The 17,834-nt window shown below is 36.1% G+C and overlaps 2 protein-coding genes across 5 annotated transcripts in view; one reads left to right on the plus strand and one right to left on the minus strand.

The window, feature by feature from the left end:
• The window catches only part of MNS1 (meiosis specific nuclear structural 1), a 54,174-nt gene extending 45,319 nt beyond the window's left edge, over positions 1 to 8,855 (plus strand). The window contains exons 8-10 of the mRNA XM_060005920.1: positions 1,806 to 2,063; positions 7,590 to 7,715; positions 8,531 to 8,855. Of these exons, the coding sequence (XP_059861903.1) occupies positions 1,806 to 2,063; positions 7,590 to 7,715; positions 8,531 to 8,623 (477 nt within the window). The 3' untranslated portion in view covers positions 8,624 to 8,855. The remainder of the gene's footprint in view (positions 1 to 1,805; positions 2,064 to 7,589; positions 7,716 to 8,530) is intronic.
• A 381-nt stretch (positions 8,856 to 9,236) lies between these two features.
• TEX9 (testis expressed 9) overlaps positions 9,237 to 17,834 on the minus strand; it is a 216,143-nt gene continuing 207,545 nt past the window's right edge. For 3 of the 4 annotated variants that reach the window (XM_060005922.1, XM_069540484.1, XM_060005923.1), the window contains 2 exons: positions 10,110 to 10,244; positions 9,238 to 9,523 (listed from right to left, as the gene is read on the minus strand). In XM_060005922.1, the coding sequence (XP_059861905.1) occupies positions 9,446 to 9,523; positions 10,110 to 10,244 (213 nt within the window). In that variant the 3' untranslated portion in view covers positions 9,238 to 9,445. Of the gene's footprint in view, positions 9,524 to 10,109; positions 10,245 to 17,834 lie in introns of all 4 variants that reach the window. The other variant, XM_060005921.1, reaches the window with a different exon arrangement.

A 17,834-nucleotide genomic window follows, 5' to 3' on the forward strand; every position in this document is an offset into this window, starting at 1 on the left:
CTCTGCTTTCAGAGGAGAACCCAGACTAAGATATCTCTAAAAAGTTTCCAGCCTCAGAGTAGTTTTACAGCAAATTACTTCAAACCTTCAGTGAACAGCTGTTCCTCAAACCACATAATGGGTTTTAGAACACAGAAAAGGATGGAAAATTATACAGTTCATATTATGTAACTACATAATCCTGATCCAGACACATCAGAGTACATGAATACTTTTCTGGTTGAAAAAACATAATAAATGGTGTGTTGTTTTGCCAAACTCTTCCCTGTTCTTTAGCCAGATGTCTTCACCATTGGATTAAACTAAAATTTGTATGGGAGATGGTTGCCAGGCATGTCAACAGTTCATTTAGTTCAATATGTACTGAATTTCTCTGTGCAAAGTATTATGATAAGCTCTGGAGGAATTCAAAGCTAACTGACACAGCATCTCTGCCTCCAGTGAGCCTTTGACTTCTATGAGATATATGGCAAATAAACACAAACTATATATTACAAAATCACTACGTGCCCAGCATCCCAAAGGAATATAAGATATGCCATCTATGAATTTATTTTTAGTGAGGAGATGAGGCATGTATATATGGAATAAAATTAAATGATGGAATATTAAATGGTATAAGAGCTCACAAAGAGAGAGAAGTTTGAGTTACAGTGATTAGAGAAGACTATGGAGGTAGGATTTGAAAAGAGGATTAGATAGGGATAAATGAAGAAAAAGAGGCTGAATGATCAATATAATGAACAAAGTTGCTGTAACTGATACTGCAGATTGGCTCTCTTAAAACCCACTCCTACTCCTACCACATCCTACCCCGTTTTAAATTCATTTGTCTTTATTATAAAGACTATAAAGTTAAAACTATATTTCTCTTCTTTTAGCTAGAATTCTTCATATGAACTATGTTACCTCCAACAGTCATCACCCCCACTTCAAGGTGTGAAGATGGAAGTGAGCAAAATGAGATAGCAGTCAGAGTTACCATAATAGGACTTGAGCAGTGTGAGGGCAGCTTGGTTCCCTGGCCTTCCTGGAAGTTCTGTATGCCACCTGATGGCCTATAGTAAATCCCTTGTAGTTTGTTTTATCTGTAGGTAAGAACCTTGGCCATCTGGGTGTTGTTAAGGCAATATTTTGAATGCTTTGAAGATTCTGGCCTACCTGGAGCTTGTATTAGAATTGAACAAAGTTTGTTAGATTAGCAAATGATTTAAAATTTACATCGGTCCTAATTGAATAGATAGATGATACAGCAAAAATGGGTGATGACTGTAAAATTCTTTGTATTTTTTGAAATTTTTCATAATAAAATGTTGGGGAAATTAAACCTTGTAGGAAAGGACTTTAACTGCTTCAAGTAAATTTGAATTTCCCTGAAATACTCTGATTGTCATTGCTAGATTATTGTTCTGAAAAATATTTATCAATGATTTGAACACAAGTTTCTAGAATGATTCATAGTTGGTACAAATTATACAGATGACAAATTTAATAAACTGAGATACGCAAAAATTTTTTATATCAGCTATTTTCAAAGTTAATGCGTTAATTCTGACTACAGAAACAAGGTGGTAAATATATATTAATTAAAATAAGTAATAGGAGGCAATCCAAGGGTAACATGTACTTTGTGTAACTATTAGTTTTTAAAGGATGGGGCAAGTGTTACCTTGAAAAGCCTTAATTTTTCAGTTTTATTTCATATCGTAACACTAAGCTTAATCAAACTCTGTCCTACCCTCTCTTTATAAATCTGCTGTAAAGACATAGTTACTGAATTAACTTTTATATGTATTGTGATTTAGGAAGAAGCAGAAGAGAAATCGAGAAAGCAAAAGGAGTTGAAGCAAAATTTTATGGAACAAATGGCCTTGAAGGAACTAGTACTTCAGGCTGCAAAAGAGGAAGAGGAGATCTTTAGAAAAGCTATGCTGGCGAAATTTGCTGAGGATGATCGAATAGAATTAATGAATGCTCAGAAGCAAAGAATGAAGCAACTAGAACACAAGAGGGCTGTGGAAAAACTTATTGAAGAGCGTCGCAACCAGTTCCTTGCAGAAAAAGTAAGGAAAAGTATTTTGGGTTTTTTTTTGGTAATTATCATTGAATAACAACCAGCTAATTTATTTATCCACTAAACATTTAACTGAGAACCGTTTATGTGCCAGATGTTAGATATCCATTTACTAATCATATGATATATAAATTTTATGACCACTTGTTAATTAATGAATCTAGAAAATATTTATTGATGCTTTCTGTGTGTTAGACATTGGTTCGTGTTGAGAACACAAAGATAAATATGACTAAGTCCATATCATCTATGAGTTTTTGGTAGTGTTTAAGAAAAGTACCTTAAAAACAATGATTATAAAGGTATATCAAGTGCATGTGATGATAATTATACAGACATGGACATCTTGGTATGGCAGAGAGGAGACAGATCATGAATGCCCTGGCTGCTATTCTAATGGTGGACTTTATCCAGGGAGACCCACTGAAGAATTAAGACAGCTACATGATAAGATCTGCACTTGGAAGGATGACTCAGGTAGCAGTGTTGAGGACAGATGTGAGGGGAGTAAGACCAGAGACAGGAAGATCAGTAAGGAAGTTTTTATAGTTATCCCAGTGATAGGTGATGAAAACCCATGTGAACAGAGAAGGGATCCATCTGTGAGATGTTAGGAAGGTAGAGTTGATGGGGCTTGGTGACCAATTAGTTCTGGAGAGTTGAAAGAAGAATTAGGCTACTACTAACAAATAATGCTATTATGTACTTCCATCTTCAGTGAGTGGTGATGTGCTACAGAAAGTGTATGTACAAAGAAAAACAGATTTTGAGGGAGTATATAATTCCATTTTGTCCACATTGATTTTGAGGCCCAGGGGAAGATTTCTTAGTTGGAAATGTAGATTTAAGAATTGGTGAGGAAACTAGGTTTGTGACTTCGGACACATTGATTTGTGTATTTGTGTTTCATCCGTAAAACTGAAATAATACTTTAAGAACCAAATAAGAAAATGTGTAAGTGTTTTGAAAAGATAAAGAACTCTAAATACGAAAAGTACAGATTAGGCATATGGCAAATATTTTTAAGTAGTTATAGAAGTGGTAGTAATAATAACTAACATTTACTGAGCATTTTCATATGTCATTCACTATTCTATACTCATTACAAGCAAAGTAATAACTTTTAACTTTCAACCCTGTGAATTAGGTACTATTACTACCCCCATTTTAAAGATGTGGAAACTGAGGCATAGAGATTATATGTATTGCCCAAGGTTTCACAGCAAGTAAGTGGCAGAGCTGGGATTATTAAATTAATATCATAATGCTGATCTTTCCTGCATGGGTAGACAAAAAGAAATCTCAAGATATTCTTATAATCAACAGATACTGATCTGCTAGGCATTCTGCTGAGTGTTGGTGAGGGAATCAAAACAAATAAAAGCTCATTCTGGTAGCTTCTAACCTAGCAAAAGAAAATAAGGTCTAGATACCCAAAAGACTCAACTATATATAGCACTATATTAAGAATATATTTCTTAAATGTACAATGTAAACATTTGTAGAATGTGGTAGTGTGGGATTTACTAGTGTGCAATACCTTTACGACAGAACTATGTGGACTTATCTGGAAATACATACAAAATGAATAAAAGAAGACAGAGGAAGGCTATTCCAAGTTGGCAGCATATGGAATTATCAAATGGAGAAACCTGAATAGTAGGCAGAGGAGTTTGGACATGATACAGTAGAAACTGGTTATCATAATATGGTGTTTAACAAGAGGAGAAAGTAGTAATTTAAGAGTGAAGAGATGACCTGGAATAGGTTAACAGAGCAGTGGAAGGAGAGAGAAAGGGTAGAGTTTAAATATTTTTAAAGGAAGAATAGATGAGACTTGTATGATTATTTTGGACCATATAAGGTAGAGTGGAGGAAGGAGTCAAAATAACTCTCAAAGTTTCAAACATGAGAAACTCAAGGAATACAAGTGCTGTTGTTTTGAATTGGAGCAAAAAGATATAATGACTTCATTTTTAGTCATACTGAGTTTGAAATAGAAACGCAAGTTGAAAAATCCTGAAGGCAGTTGAACAGAAGAAAACTTAGGTCAAGTATTCTTAGACAAGCATTTCTGTCATTAAGTAGCACAGAGAGTTTCAAACTAAGGTGATTCTTCCAAATAATATATTATAATGAGAAATAATCAGAGGGCCAGTGACTGAGACTTGGAGAACATTCTAGTTAGGAGGTGGAAGTAGTAGAAAAAATTGCCAAGACCAAGAAATGGTCAGAAAGATAAAAGAATCTGGCAGTCATAGAAAACCAAGAGAGATCAGCTCTTTTGACTGCTGCAATGACGTGTTGAGAGACTTGGGGTTCAATTTTTGGCTTTCCTCTATACTTAATCAACTCTTTTTAAAAAATATATTTATTTATTTTGGCTGCGTCAGGTCTTAGTTGCGGCACGTGGGATCTTTTGTTGTGGCGTGCAGGCTCTTTGTTGCGGCACCTGGGCTTCTCTCTAGTTGTGGCCCATGGGCTTAGTTGCCCCGCAGCATGTGGGATCTTAGTTCCCTGACCAGGGATCGAACCCATGTCCCCTGCATTGGAAGGCGGATTCTTAACCACTGGACCACCAGGAAAGTCCCCTTACGCCGTAGTTCTTTTGTCAGATTTCCAGATGCCTAAAGGACACAGTTGGAAATCTTGTGGGTGCCTTAGAATTTAGGTTTCCAAAAGTGAATGTAACAGACAAACCTCCAATTTCTGTAGCCTGAATCTTGGTTAAAGACAGGCTTCAGTGACTGAGTGAATATGCTATCACCTAGGAATCATTCCTGGACTCTTCCTATTTCTTACGTAATAATTTTTAGTCAGCCACCAAATCCTATTGATTCCACCTCAACAGTCCTATTGATTTCACCTCTTAAATTCAGTTTCTCTTCTTCATAACTTAATTTAGACATTCAGTATCATTCTGTGGACTACTGAAATTGACTTATAATTGGTCTCCTTGTGGCGTCTGCTACCAGTTAGCAAGGTATAAAAAAAATCTCATTATGTCCTCCTCCTGCTTAACTTAAGTGGATTCCTACTGGATAAAACTTCAATTCTGTAGCTTTGATATAAACCAACCATTATCTACTGTAACCTTTAAGGGAGATAATTACCTTTAAAGCACCTAGCATTTTGCCTGGTCAGAGCAAAGTGATCAAGGAGACTGAAAATTAAAAGCCTTTTGAAATTGACCAGAAAGCTTTGAATACTCCTTGTATAGAAAGAGGTAGAACCAGTGACTGTGACTGTCCTACTATCTCATGGCTTACAGAGCTAATCTGAAAGCTATTGGAAAAGTTAGCAAGACAGCTATAAATGGAAGAAATCTGAAAATATTACCTAAAGCATAAATACTTTTACAAAAAATTTATATCTTAATTTTTTTAAAATTGTAAACGTTCCCAATATGAAGCTGTGGGCTTAATTTCAATATCAGTGAGATTGGGTCGCATTTCTATTCTGGTCCAAGGGCAAGGATGAATTTTCATGATCATAGAATCATGAATCCATTCTATTACACAATCATATAAGGCTCTGTTTTTTTTTTTTTTGTCCTCATGAACAAATTGGTTTCATACCTTTCTAAAATATTTACCCTAATTAACTATAAAAATGTTTTTTAGGATGAACAGTTAATGTGGTCTACCACATCCTAAAAAGGGAGATCCTGTATTACACCCAAATTAGAGCCCATATACATCACTGGACAATGAGTGAATTTTTCTCATAACATTATAGAACTTCTTGCACCTCCCTATTATAAGGAATAGATCAGTTAGGATCGTGCTTGGCTACAAGTAGTCTCAAATTAACAGTGGCTTAGTAGATAGTTTACTATTCCCTCACATGAAAGTCTAGAAATTGAGACTTTATTCATAGTCTTCAGGAACCCAGGCTCCTTCTAGCTTTTCGTTATGGCTTCTGTAGGCTATAGCCATCATCTTCATGGTTTAAATTAGATCTTCAACCTTCATATCCATGTTTCAAGCAGCAGATGGAAGAAGTGCAGAAGGGACAAAGGATATAAGATTGATTCCTGGAAACTGCCACCTGACACTTTTGCTTATATTCCATTGGCAAAATCCTAGTCCTGTTGTGACCACATTTGACCCTAAAGGAGTGTTAGAAATGTAGTCTAAAAAAAAAATCAGGTATAGTGATTCTATGGTAGATTCTATTACCCTGTTTCATCTTAGAGATAAAATAATTAAGAGCAACTCAACCCTTTGATTCAGTAGCAACATGGGTGAAAGTGTAAGTCTTTTCTCAATTAGCTGTCAGTGATACTTCTAATTCTGTAATACAAATGAATCTGACATGATAGTAGACAAAATATTCTCAGGAGAAGCAATTCCAGGTTTAACTGGCATTGGATATGGCTGTGTCCTAGCATTCCTCTGTATTTTCATTCAATTACTTTAAAGAGATTATATTGAAGCTTGCCTCTCACTGTAGCAAAAAAGACAGATATCCTGCTTTCTGGTTTACATGACTTTAGTTATTTCAAAGAAAAGTTTAGCATTAATACTACTTTAAAGTAATTCTTGGCAGAAATTCATCAATGTTTTTTCAGTGGTCTGCCTTTAGTATCCTTCACTATCCAATAGGACTATTTGGATATATTTCCATAAGAGTTCTTTTAAGCCCTAAAACGTGTTAAAGCTAGTCAGCTCTTCCATATTTATATGGCACAGAAGTTTGGTGTGGTTGTCTATCAGACGTTTGTTTGTTTGTTTATTTTTGGCTGTGTTGGGTGTTTGTTGTGGCACGCGGGGGCTATTCTTCGTTGTGGTGTGCTGGCTTCTCACTGCGGTGGCTCCTCTTGTTGCAGAGCAGGGCTCTGGGCACGCAGGCTTCAGTAGTTGCGGCTCATGGGCTCTAGGGTGCAGGCTCAGTAGTTGTGGCGCAGGGGCTTAGTTGCTCCACGGCATGTGGGATCCTTCCAGACCAGAGCTCAAACCCATGCCCCCTTCATTGGCAGGCGGATTCTTAACCACTGCGCCACCAGGAAAGGCCCTCTATCAGAACTCTTGCCTGTTGGAACTCTTGCTCTTACTCTTGTGCTTCATACAGGCTTTACAAAACTTTATATGGCAGTACTTACCTTTTAGATATCCCTATACTGTTTTATCTACCTTTTTTTTCATCTTACACTGTAAGCTGCTTTCAGTACCTGGAGTATGGTAAGCACGCAATAAATATTTGTTGAATTAATTAGGAAATAATTTCTTTGAATCTTTTTTCCTTGGTAATGAAGATACTTGTCCTGAAAATATGTACTTGCCTCCCTAAAATCCCAGTCATAGCTGGGATTTTTCTTGTAACTTTAAAGAAATAGTGACTGTAATATATACATATATATATATATATATAAAATAAGGTAAAAGATATATATTATCTAGTACTTATCAGTTTTATCTGATTTACTGCAAGAGTAAATTAGACAAATTTATCGGACACATTCTTAGTTTAATGTGTTTTCTGACAATAAAATAAATTTTATTTATATTTCCAGCAACGTGAACTGGAGGAATGGCAGTTGCAGCAAAGAAGGCAAGGATGTATTAATGAAATTATTGAAGAAGAAAGACTAAAACTTCTCAAAGAACATGCTACAAAATTACTAGGATATCTCCCTAAAGTAAGTGACATTTAACATATAACCTCTAATAGTGGGGAAAAAAACATGGTATTAAGATTTCAGAGGGAAACTGAAGATGGTGGAGTAGAAGGACGTGCACTTGCTCCCTCTTGTGAGAGCACCAGAATCACAACTGCTGAACAATCATCAACAGGAAGACACTGGAACGCACCAAAAAAGATACCCCACATCCAAAGACAAAGGAGAAGCCACAATGAGATGGTAGGAGGGGCACAATCACAATAAAATCAAATCCCATAACTGCTGGGTGGGTGACTCACAAACTGGAGAACACTTACACCACAGAAGTCCACCCACCCACTGGAGTGAAGGTTCTGAGCCCACATCAGGCTTCCCAACCTGGGTCTGAATGTTTGCTCATTAGACACAGAACTGAGGCAAGAGCCAATCCCATGCATGAATCTGGCAAAGCTCAACCTCTTCACCCTGACCTCCCTCATATCATACATACTATAGGGCTGTTTCAAAACAAGGGTAGAGGGTATAGTATGGATTAAATTAATTCCTATTCAGCCCATCAAAGCAGTAGTACTTGTAGTAATAAAGCAGAAGAGCCCAGATTCCTATGACAAGTTCTAACACAGGATCTGGTAAATCAGGAAATCAGGTCAGGCTAAGAATATTTTGTATATATCAAGTAATAATTTCAGAAAAATTTTTTTCATAAATATATTAGATCTTGTTATCTTGGAAATAACTTTACAAACCTCATGTCTGTATATCTGTTAGCGTTAATGAACATTTAGTGAATTATTCTGGCATTCACAGTAACCCACAAAATATTTTTCTTGTAGGGAGTATTCAAAAAAGAGGATGATATTGATATGCTTGGTGAAGAGTTTAGAAAAGCATATCAGAAAAGGAGTGAAATTTGTGAAGAGAAGTGATATCATCAAAATTTGGTAAACCTGGATTCTTTTGTATGTTACCACTAGATGTCAGTGTAACTTCTGTTTTACAGTTCGGTGAGGGTAGGAATCCATTCTTTGTCTTTGGATTTTCTAAAACATCTGTATTTCATCATTTATAAACAATTATTTATAAGAAAACACTTGTTTTTGATAAAAATTAAATTACTGAGTATTTTTTCACTGCAAAATTAATGGCAAAGTTAATTGCTTTTAATCAAACTGTTGTTTTTGTACTAATAATTTGAAGATCTGAATTCTGCACCACACTCCATATAGAGGAATATATATATATATATATATAAAATCCAACAACCCAGGGGACTAACCTCTTCATACCACTTCTATCTATGTTGGTGTCTTGGAACTTTACTTCCCTTATTTGGCCAGGGAAAACTTTACTTTTCTCCTCTCACAGTAGACAGGAAAAGAGTGAGGAATTTCAACGTGCTTTACTAGCGAATGCACTTAATTGTCAGTAAGAACACAAACAGTTTCTCTCATATAAACATCATTTAAAACCTAGAGTTACATCTCTAGAACATAAGTGCAGTTGAAAAAGGGCTAGATGGTCATAAGAAAGATATCAAAAGTTAAATTCCTATTGCTTTATTTTATAAAATATTTCCATTTTGTAATAGATATCAATTTTACATACCCAGATCTACACAGGGAATTTGGAATTATTTTGATTTATCAAGTATCTTCATTTCTATTTCTTAGAGTAAAAATAATTCAAACCATTACAACTTAAGTTAAATAAAGGGTATATCCACCAGGCACTATAGGTTAAAAGGTAGATCACTTATTTCCCCATTCGAGTGCCTTCATAAATTCCTCTTCAGTGAAAGACAACATCTTGGCAGCTTCAATATGCATCTGTGTTTAAAAACAAATATTGTCTAATTTAGTGTTAAGAGTAGACCACAGAACAACAGGAAATTTATAAAAGTGTGTGTATAATATGCTATCAAATTAAGTTTTGTTGTAGGAATATGTAATTCTAATTACAGTGTGACATTTGAAATGGTCAGCCTCTAAAAACCTGCGTTCACTGCTGGTATTGTACCAACCTGTTGAGAGAACAATTCAATAATATTGTAATACCTAATCTTTGCAAAAAGGGACAGTGGCAAAGCCATGAATTCATATCCTCTTACCACTAGGTAACTCGTGTAGTGAACAGAACAAAAGTGGTTTGTAATCAGTTTTCACTCTTCAGGAGGCAAACGGATCCCCTAAGTTATTTCTATATATGGTATCTTCTTTAGTTAGGGAGTATCCATATTGTATTTAGTAGTCCTATTTCTACATTTCTAATTTACTTGCACTGATGTATAGATAAAATTTTGTGACTAAGCATGTCAAAATAAACATATCTAAAGTAGAATACTAAATATCTTAGTAGAAAGAGCCAAATAACATCTACGATTTATTTTAACTTTGTTTTTTAGGATAAACTCACCTTCTGCCTTTTCAAAACATCGATTAATTTTAATTGTTTCTTGAACCCTATCATTAATTCTCCTTTTTGTCTTTCTAGCTTCTTGTTTTCTGATTTTAACACTTCAATTTTTTTGTGTTCTTCATTTGCTATATCCTGCAAAAAGAAAAAAATAATCCCATTTATTCTTTGCAGTATTTGAATGGAAAAAATGATATCAGCAATAAAAGCTATTTTTAGTTTTTGCATTACTAAATTACTGTAACTCTGATAACTTTTAATGATGCTCACACCTCTAGCATTTTAAAAAACGTTTTTAAAATAACAACTCAGTTCTAATTCCAATAATGCCAAAGTAGCTTATATTTGAAGGCAGAGATGAGTAATCAGTAGTAGGCAGAAACTGGAGACGGTTATGATCCTTGAAAAAAATGGAAGCATACTGGTTGAGATCCACATTCAGCTGGTTTCTGAGAGCACTTTTCAGTTCATTGGTTCACAGGGACAGACCTGAAGCAAAAAGTATCAGTCTTATTGGGCTAAGGAATTGGACAGCATGGCTGCCACGATGGTAGAAATTTCCAGGTGGGAAATCCCTCAAAATCTGCATGCACAGTTCCCTCAAATCCTTGGCACCTAAATAACACGTGCAGGGTGTTCCTCACAGTCGTGGTCTAAAGAGCTGAGCAGAGAATTCAGCCACTGCCTGTGATAAGGAAGACCGAGTTTGTAATCTTGGTAAAAATTAATTGGATGAGCTCTGCAGCAATTTGGACAATGGAGAAAAAGGACCAGTGAACTCTAAGACAAGTAAGTAGAAACTATGTAAGTAGAGGAACATCCGGTACTTGGAAAAAATGTGAAAGGATGTCTTTCATGCAAAAAGGGAAATGATACCAGAAGGAAATCTGAATCTACATACACACACATTTAAAAAAAAAGTATCAGAAATAGTAACACGTGGTAAATACTAGTAGCGTTTTTCGTTAAAAACTTCTCTTTAAAAGATAATTGACAGTGGGTTAGATTTGGTTGCCAAGATGGCAGAGTAAGACCCTGAGCTCAACTCCTCCCATGGGCACACCAAAATTACAACTATGTACAGAACAACTATTGATGAGAAAGACCTGAATCTAACAGAAAAGATCTTCTCCAACCAAGGATATAAAAAAGGAACCACAATAAGATAGGTAGAAGGAGTGGAGGTGCAGTATTGTCAGGACCCATACCCCAGATGGGCAACCCACAAACGGGAGGCTAATTACAATTACAGAGGTTCTCCCTAAGGAGCAATGGGTCTAAGCCCCACATTGGGCTCCCCAGCCTGTGGGTCTTGTACTGGGAAGACAAGCCCCAGAATGTTTGGCTTTGAAGGCCAGTGGAGAGGAGACCCAGAGGGCTATGGGAAATAGATATTCCACTCTTAAAGGGTGTACACAAAATCTCAAATGCTGCAGGACCCAGAGAAGCAGCAGTAATTTTTCAAAGGAGCCTGGGTCAGACCCACCTGCTAATCACCAAGAGGTTAGAGGCAACTGAAGTTCATCCTTGGGACATAGGCATTGGCAGCAGTCATTTGTGGGAGCCCATTCTATCACGTGGACACTGATGCTGGGAAGCACCACTTCAGAGTCCTCCTCTAGCTTACTAGCAGTGGGACATGGCTCCACCCACCAGCCTGTCAGCACCAGTACTGGGAAGCCTCAGGCCAGGCAACTAGCTTGGTAGGGAAAAAGCCCCATCCACCACCAGCAGGCAGGCTATCTTAAGACCCCCTGAGCCCATAGCCACCTGGAACACAGCACAGCCCTGCCCACCAGAGGGCCCAGGACCCTGTCCCCCACACACACGAGCAGAAGCACTAGCCCCAGGATCCCCAGGGCCTTGCAACCAGAGACCCTGGGACCCAGCTCCACCCACCAGTGGGCTGACACCAGCCCAGGACCACCACAGCTTGCCATGGCAGGACCCAGCCCAGCCACCAGCACTGGGTGCCTCCCCACCGCTAGACCCTGGCCCCGCCCACCAGCAGTCCAACACCATCTCTGAGACACATTGGGACCCTTGGCAAGATTCAACACACTTTCATGATAAAAAAACACTTAAAAAACAAGGAACAGAAGGATTCTATCTACTTCAACATGATAAAAGCCATATATTGACAAGCCCACAGCTAACATCAAACTCAGTGGTACAAGACTGAAAGCTTTCCCTCTAGGATCAGAGACAAGACAAGGATGTTCACTTTTGTCACTTTTATCCAACACAGTACTGCAAGTTCTGGTCAGAGCAGCTAGGGAATAAAAATAAAAGGCACCCAAATCAAAAAGAAGCAAGATTATCTCTGTTCACAGATGACATTGTCTTGTATGTACAAAACCTTATAGATTCCACAAGATTCCACAATTTATTCATCCGAATAAATTAATTTGGCAAAGTTGCATGATATAGAATCAACGCACACACAAAACCAGTTGTGTTTCTATATACTACTAATGAACATTCCTAAAAAAATTAAGAAAACAATTACAAATATAATACCATCAAAAAGAATAAAGTACTTAGGAATAAAAGTAACCAAGGAGGTGAAATGCTTTTACACTGAAAACTTCAAAACACTGCTCAAAGTATTTAAAGACAAACGAATGGAAGGATATTCTGTGGTCATAGATTAGAAGATGTCAATACTACCCAAAGAGATCTACAGATTCAGTATGATCTTTATCAAAACCCCAATGGCATTTTTACAGAGATAGATCCATGCTAGCTAATATTTATATGGAATCTCAAGGGAACGCAAATAGCCAAACAATTTTAATGAATAACACAAGTTGAAGATCTCACACTCCCCAATTTCAAAACTTATTACAAATCTATGGTAATCAAAATAGTGTAATTACGGACATAAAGAAATATTTACCAATGTAATAAAGAGCCCCCAAATAAACCCTTGCATATAAAGTCTAATGATTTTTGACAAGGATGCCAAGACCATTCACTAGGAAAAGATGGCCTCTAACAAATTGAGCTGGGAAGCTAGATATCTCCATGCATAACAATGAAGCTGTACACCTAGTTCATATCATATACAAAAATCAACTCAAATTTGGTCAAAGACCTACATGTAAACCCTAAAACTATAAACAATTAGAAGAAAATGTAGGGGAAATGATCATGACACTGGGTTTGGTTGTGGATTCTTGGGTATGAAACCAAAAGTACAGGCAAACAAAAGAAAAAAATAGATAAATTGGATTACGTCAAAGGACACAATCAACAGAGTGAAAAAGAAACCTACAGAAAATATTTGCATATCATATATCTGATAAAGAGTTAATGTCCAGAATACAGAAATAACTCCTACAAATAATAAAAACACAATCAATTAATAAATGGGCAAAGGACTTGAATAGATAATTCTCCAGAAAAGATATACAAATGGCTAACAAGCACATGAAAAGGTGGTCAACATTACTAATATTTAGGGAGATTCAAATCAAAACCACAATGAGATACCACCTAATAAACATAGGATGATGACTATTAAAAAAAAGCAACACAAAATAACAAGTTGGCAAGGATATGGAAAAATTGGAACCCTTGTGCACTGTTGCTATGGATGTAAAATGGTGCAGCCACTATGGAAAAACAGTATGGTGGTTCCTCAAGTTAAAAATAGAATTACCATATGATCCAGCAATACCGCATCTAGGCAAATATCCAAAATCATTGAAAGCAGAGTCTTTAAGAGATACCCATACACTCAGGTTCATATCAGCATTATTCACAATAGCCAAAAGGTGGAAGCAACCCAGGTTGCTTTATCCAATGAATGGATAAACAAAACCTGTTATACACATACAACGGAATATTCAGCCTTAAAAAGGAATGATAGTCTGATACATGCTACAACATGGATGAACCTTGAGAACATTATGCTAAGTGAAATAAGACAGTCACAAAAAGACAAATAGTATATGATTCCACTTAACATTAGGTACCTAGAGTAGTCAAAATCATAAAGACAGAAAGTAGAATTGTGGTTGCCAGGAATCAGGGAGAGGGGGATGGGGAATTATTTTTTAATGGACATAGGTTTTTAGTTTTTGCAAGATGAACAAGGAGTTCTAGAGTTTGGGTACACAACAGTATGAATGTATGTAACACTAGTAAACTGTACACTTTCAAAAATTAGTGTAAATTTTATGTGTAGTGTAATACAAAGGTTTTTTTTTTTTTAATTCAGAAAGTTCATTAACTCCTCAAAGCAAAAACGTAACAATGTAGGGTGGAGTTTGTGTATAATAAATAAAATGTATGACAACAACAAAAAGGGGAGGAGAGAAGTATACTGCTGAAAGGTTCTTACATTATTCATAAAATGCTTGAAGGTAGACAATGATAAGTTAAAGGTGTATCTGATAAAAGATAAAATGTCCATAAAAATAAGTGGAGATAATAATCCAGTAAAAGAGATAAAATGAAATTGTTAAAAATATTCAAAAGGAGAAAAATAAGAAACAGGAAGAAAGCATGAACATATAGCAAGTTAATAGAAGAGAACAAATAGCAAGTTAATAGAATAAAACCCAACCATTACTAATAATCATATTAAAGGTAATGGTCTAAGCCTCCTAATTAAAAAGTCAAATTGTCAGATTGGATTAAAACAATAGAAAAACAACTATATGTTGCCTACAAGAACATACAAAGGAGTTACAAATGAAGGGATGGAAAGGACAACACTAATGTCAAGACTAATTAAAAGAAATTACACGATTTCAGGATTTCTTTTCTTTTTTTTTTTTTTTTTTTTTTTTTTGCGGCATGCGGGCCTCTCACTGTTGTGGCCTCTCCCATTGCGGAGCACAGGCTCTGGACGCGCAGGCTCAGTGGCCATGGCTCACGGGCCCAGCCGCTCTGCGGCATCTTCCCAGACGGGGGCACGAACCCGTGTCCCCTGCATCGGCAGGCGGACTCTCAACCACTGCGCCACTAGGGAAGCCCCAGGATTTATTATAAAGGTATAATAAGACAGTGTATTAACATGAAGACAGACATACAGATCAATGGAACAAGAGTGAGATTCCAGCAACAAATCCACACATATCTGGGCAACCGATTTTCAACAAAGGTACCAGGGCAATTTAATAGTGAAAGGATAATCTTCTCAACAAATAGTGCTGCACATATTCCAATAATGAACCCTGACCCCTTATATCATGCACAAGAACTAACCAAAACATAAAAGCTCAAGCTATGCAACTTCTATAAGAAAACCTAAGAGCAAATCTTAGTGACCCTTTAGGTTCAGCAAAGAATTCTTAAATAGGACACAAGAAGCATAAATTATAAAAGAAGAAAAACAACAGATTGGACTTCATCAAAATTTTAAACATTGCTCTTCAAAAAAACTGTTACAGAAATAAAAGGCAAGAGAGATTTGCAAAGCAGGTATCTGACAAAGACTTGTAGTTAGGATATATAAAGAACTCTTAAAACTCAATTATAAAACAAGTCAACTCAATTCTTTAAAATGAACCAAAGAGATAAAAACTAAGGAAATATGAATAAAGTATGGTCTTTAGTTAATAATAGCGAATCATAATAATGATTCATTCATTAATGGTAACAAATGTACCATACTAATGTACATATTAGTTGCAGAGGAAACAATGTGTAGAGATTATAGAAATTCTCTGTACTAATTTCCCATTTTTTATGTAAATCTAAAACTGTTCTAAAAATTAAAGTTCATTTAACAATTTTTTAAAAGAAGAAAAGACTTATACAGACACTTCACCAAAGAAGATACCAAGACTCTCCTGAACAACCAACGGATGAAAGAAGAAATCAGAGAGAGAAAAAAATGATCGTGAAACAAATGAAAAAGGAGACACAACATACCAAAACTTATGGGATGTAATAAGAGCAGTGCTAAGAGGGATGTTCATAGCAACAAATGCCTACATTAAGAAAGATCTCTGCATTTTTACTCCTCCCTGCATGTTTAATGTTTTCGACATCGTATTTTACATCTTTTTGTTTTGTGTATCCCTTAACTACTTACTGTGAATATAGATGATTTTACTACTTTTGTCTTTTAACCTTCCTAGTAGCTTTATAACTGGCTGATCTACTACCTTTATTATATGTTTGTGTTTGCCAATGAGATTTTTCCTTTCGTAATTTCCATATTTCTAGTTGTGGTCTTCTCTTTTTCACTTACAGAAGTCCGTTTAACATTTCTTGGGAAGCTGGTTTAGTGGGGCTGAATTCTTTCAGCTTTTGCTTGTCTGTAAAACTCCTTCTCTCTCCTTCAAATGTGAATGACAGCCTTGCTGGATAGAGTATTCTTGGCTGCAGGGTTTTTCCTTTCATCACATTAAATATATTGTGCCACTCTCTTCTGGCCAGCAAAGTTTCTGCTGAAAGTCTGTGGACAATCTTATGGGAGTTCCCTTATACATAACTAGTTGCTTTACCCTTGATGCTCTTAATATTCTCTCTTTATCTTTAATTTTTGTCATTTTAATCATAATGTATCTTGGTGTTGATCTCTTTGGGTTGATCTTTTTGGGGACTCTCTGTTCTTTCTGGACCTGGATGTCCATTTCCTTTCTCGTGTTAGGTATGTTTTTAGCTACAATTGCTTCACATAAGTTCTCTGCCCCTATCTGTCTGTCTTCTCCTTCTGGGACCCCTATAATGTGAATACTAGCATGCTTGATGTTTTCCAAGATGTCTCCTAAACTGTCTTCATTTTTTTAAATTCTTTTTTCTTTTTTTTGTTCAACTTGGGTGATTTCCACTACTCTGTCTTCCAGTTTACTGATTCATTCCTCTGTATTACCCAATCTAATGTTGATTCCTTCTAGTGTATTTTTTATTTCAGTTACTGTATTTTTCAGCTTTGTTTGGTTCTTCTTTATATTTTCTAACTCCTTCTTAAAATTCTGTGTTCACCCATTCTTCTTCCTAGTACATTGAGCATTTTTATGGTCATTACCACGAACACTTTATTGGGTAGATTGCTCATCTCCAGGGTTGTTAGAATGTGTTCAAACTTCAGACATCTTCAACTTTCAATATTCACCTGTGTATGTTGCTATATATAAACCTCATGGTAACCACAAACCAAAAAATCTATAATAGATACACAAAAAGAGATAAAGGAATACAAATATAACACTAAGATAGTCATCAAATCACAAGTGAAGGGAGGAAAAGAAGAAAGGATGAAATAAGAACTACAAGGACAACCCCCAATCAATTAACAAAATGGCAATAAGTATGTACCTATCAATAATTACTTTAAATGTAAATGTACTAAATGTTCCAATCAAAAGATCCAGTGGCTGAACAGATACAAAAACAAGATACACACACACACACACACACACACACACATACATGCTGCCTATAAGAGATTCACTTCAGATCTAAATACACACACAGACTGAAAGTGAGGGGATGGAAAAACAAAGTCTGTAACAAGAGACAAAGAAGGACTACGTAATGAAAAAGGGACAAAGAAGGACATTACATAATGAACAAGAATACATAACACTTGTAAATATTTATGCACACAAACTGGAGCATTTAAATGCATATAGCAAATCATTCCAAATATAAAGAAAGATATTGACAGTAACACAATAATAGCCAGGAGCTTTAACACTCCACTTACATCAATGAACAAATCACCCAGACAGAAAATCAATAAGGAAACACAGGCCTTAAACA

This window comes from Delphinus delphis, chromosome 2 (genome assembly GCF_949987515.2).
Source record: "Delphinus delphis chromosome 2, mDelDel1.2, whole genome shotgun sequence".
NCBI lineage: Eukaryota > Metazoa > Chordata > Mammalia > Artiodactyla > Delphinidae > Delphinus > Delphinus delphis.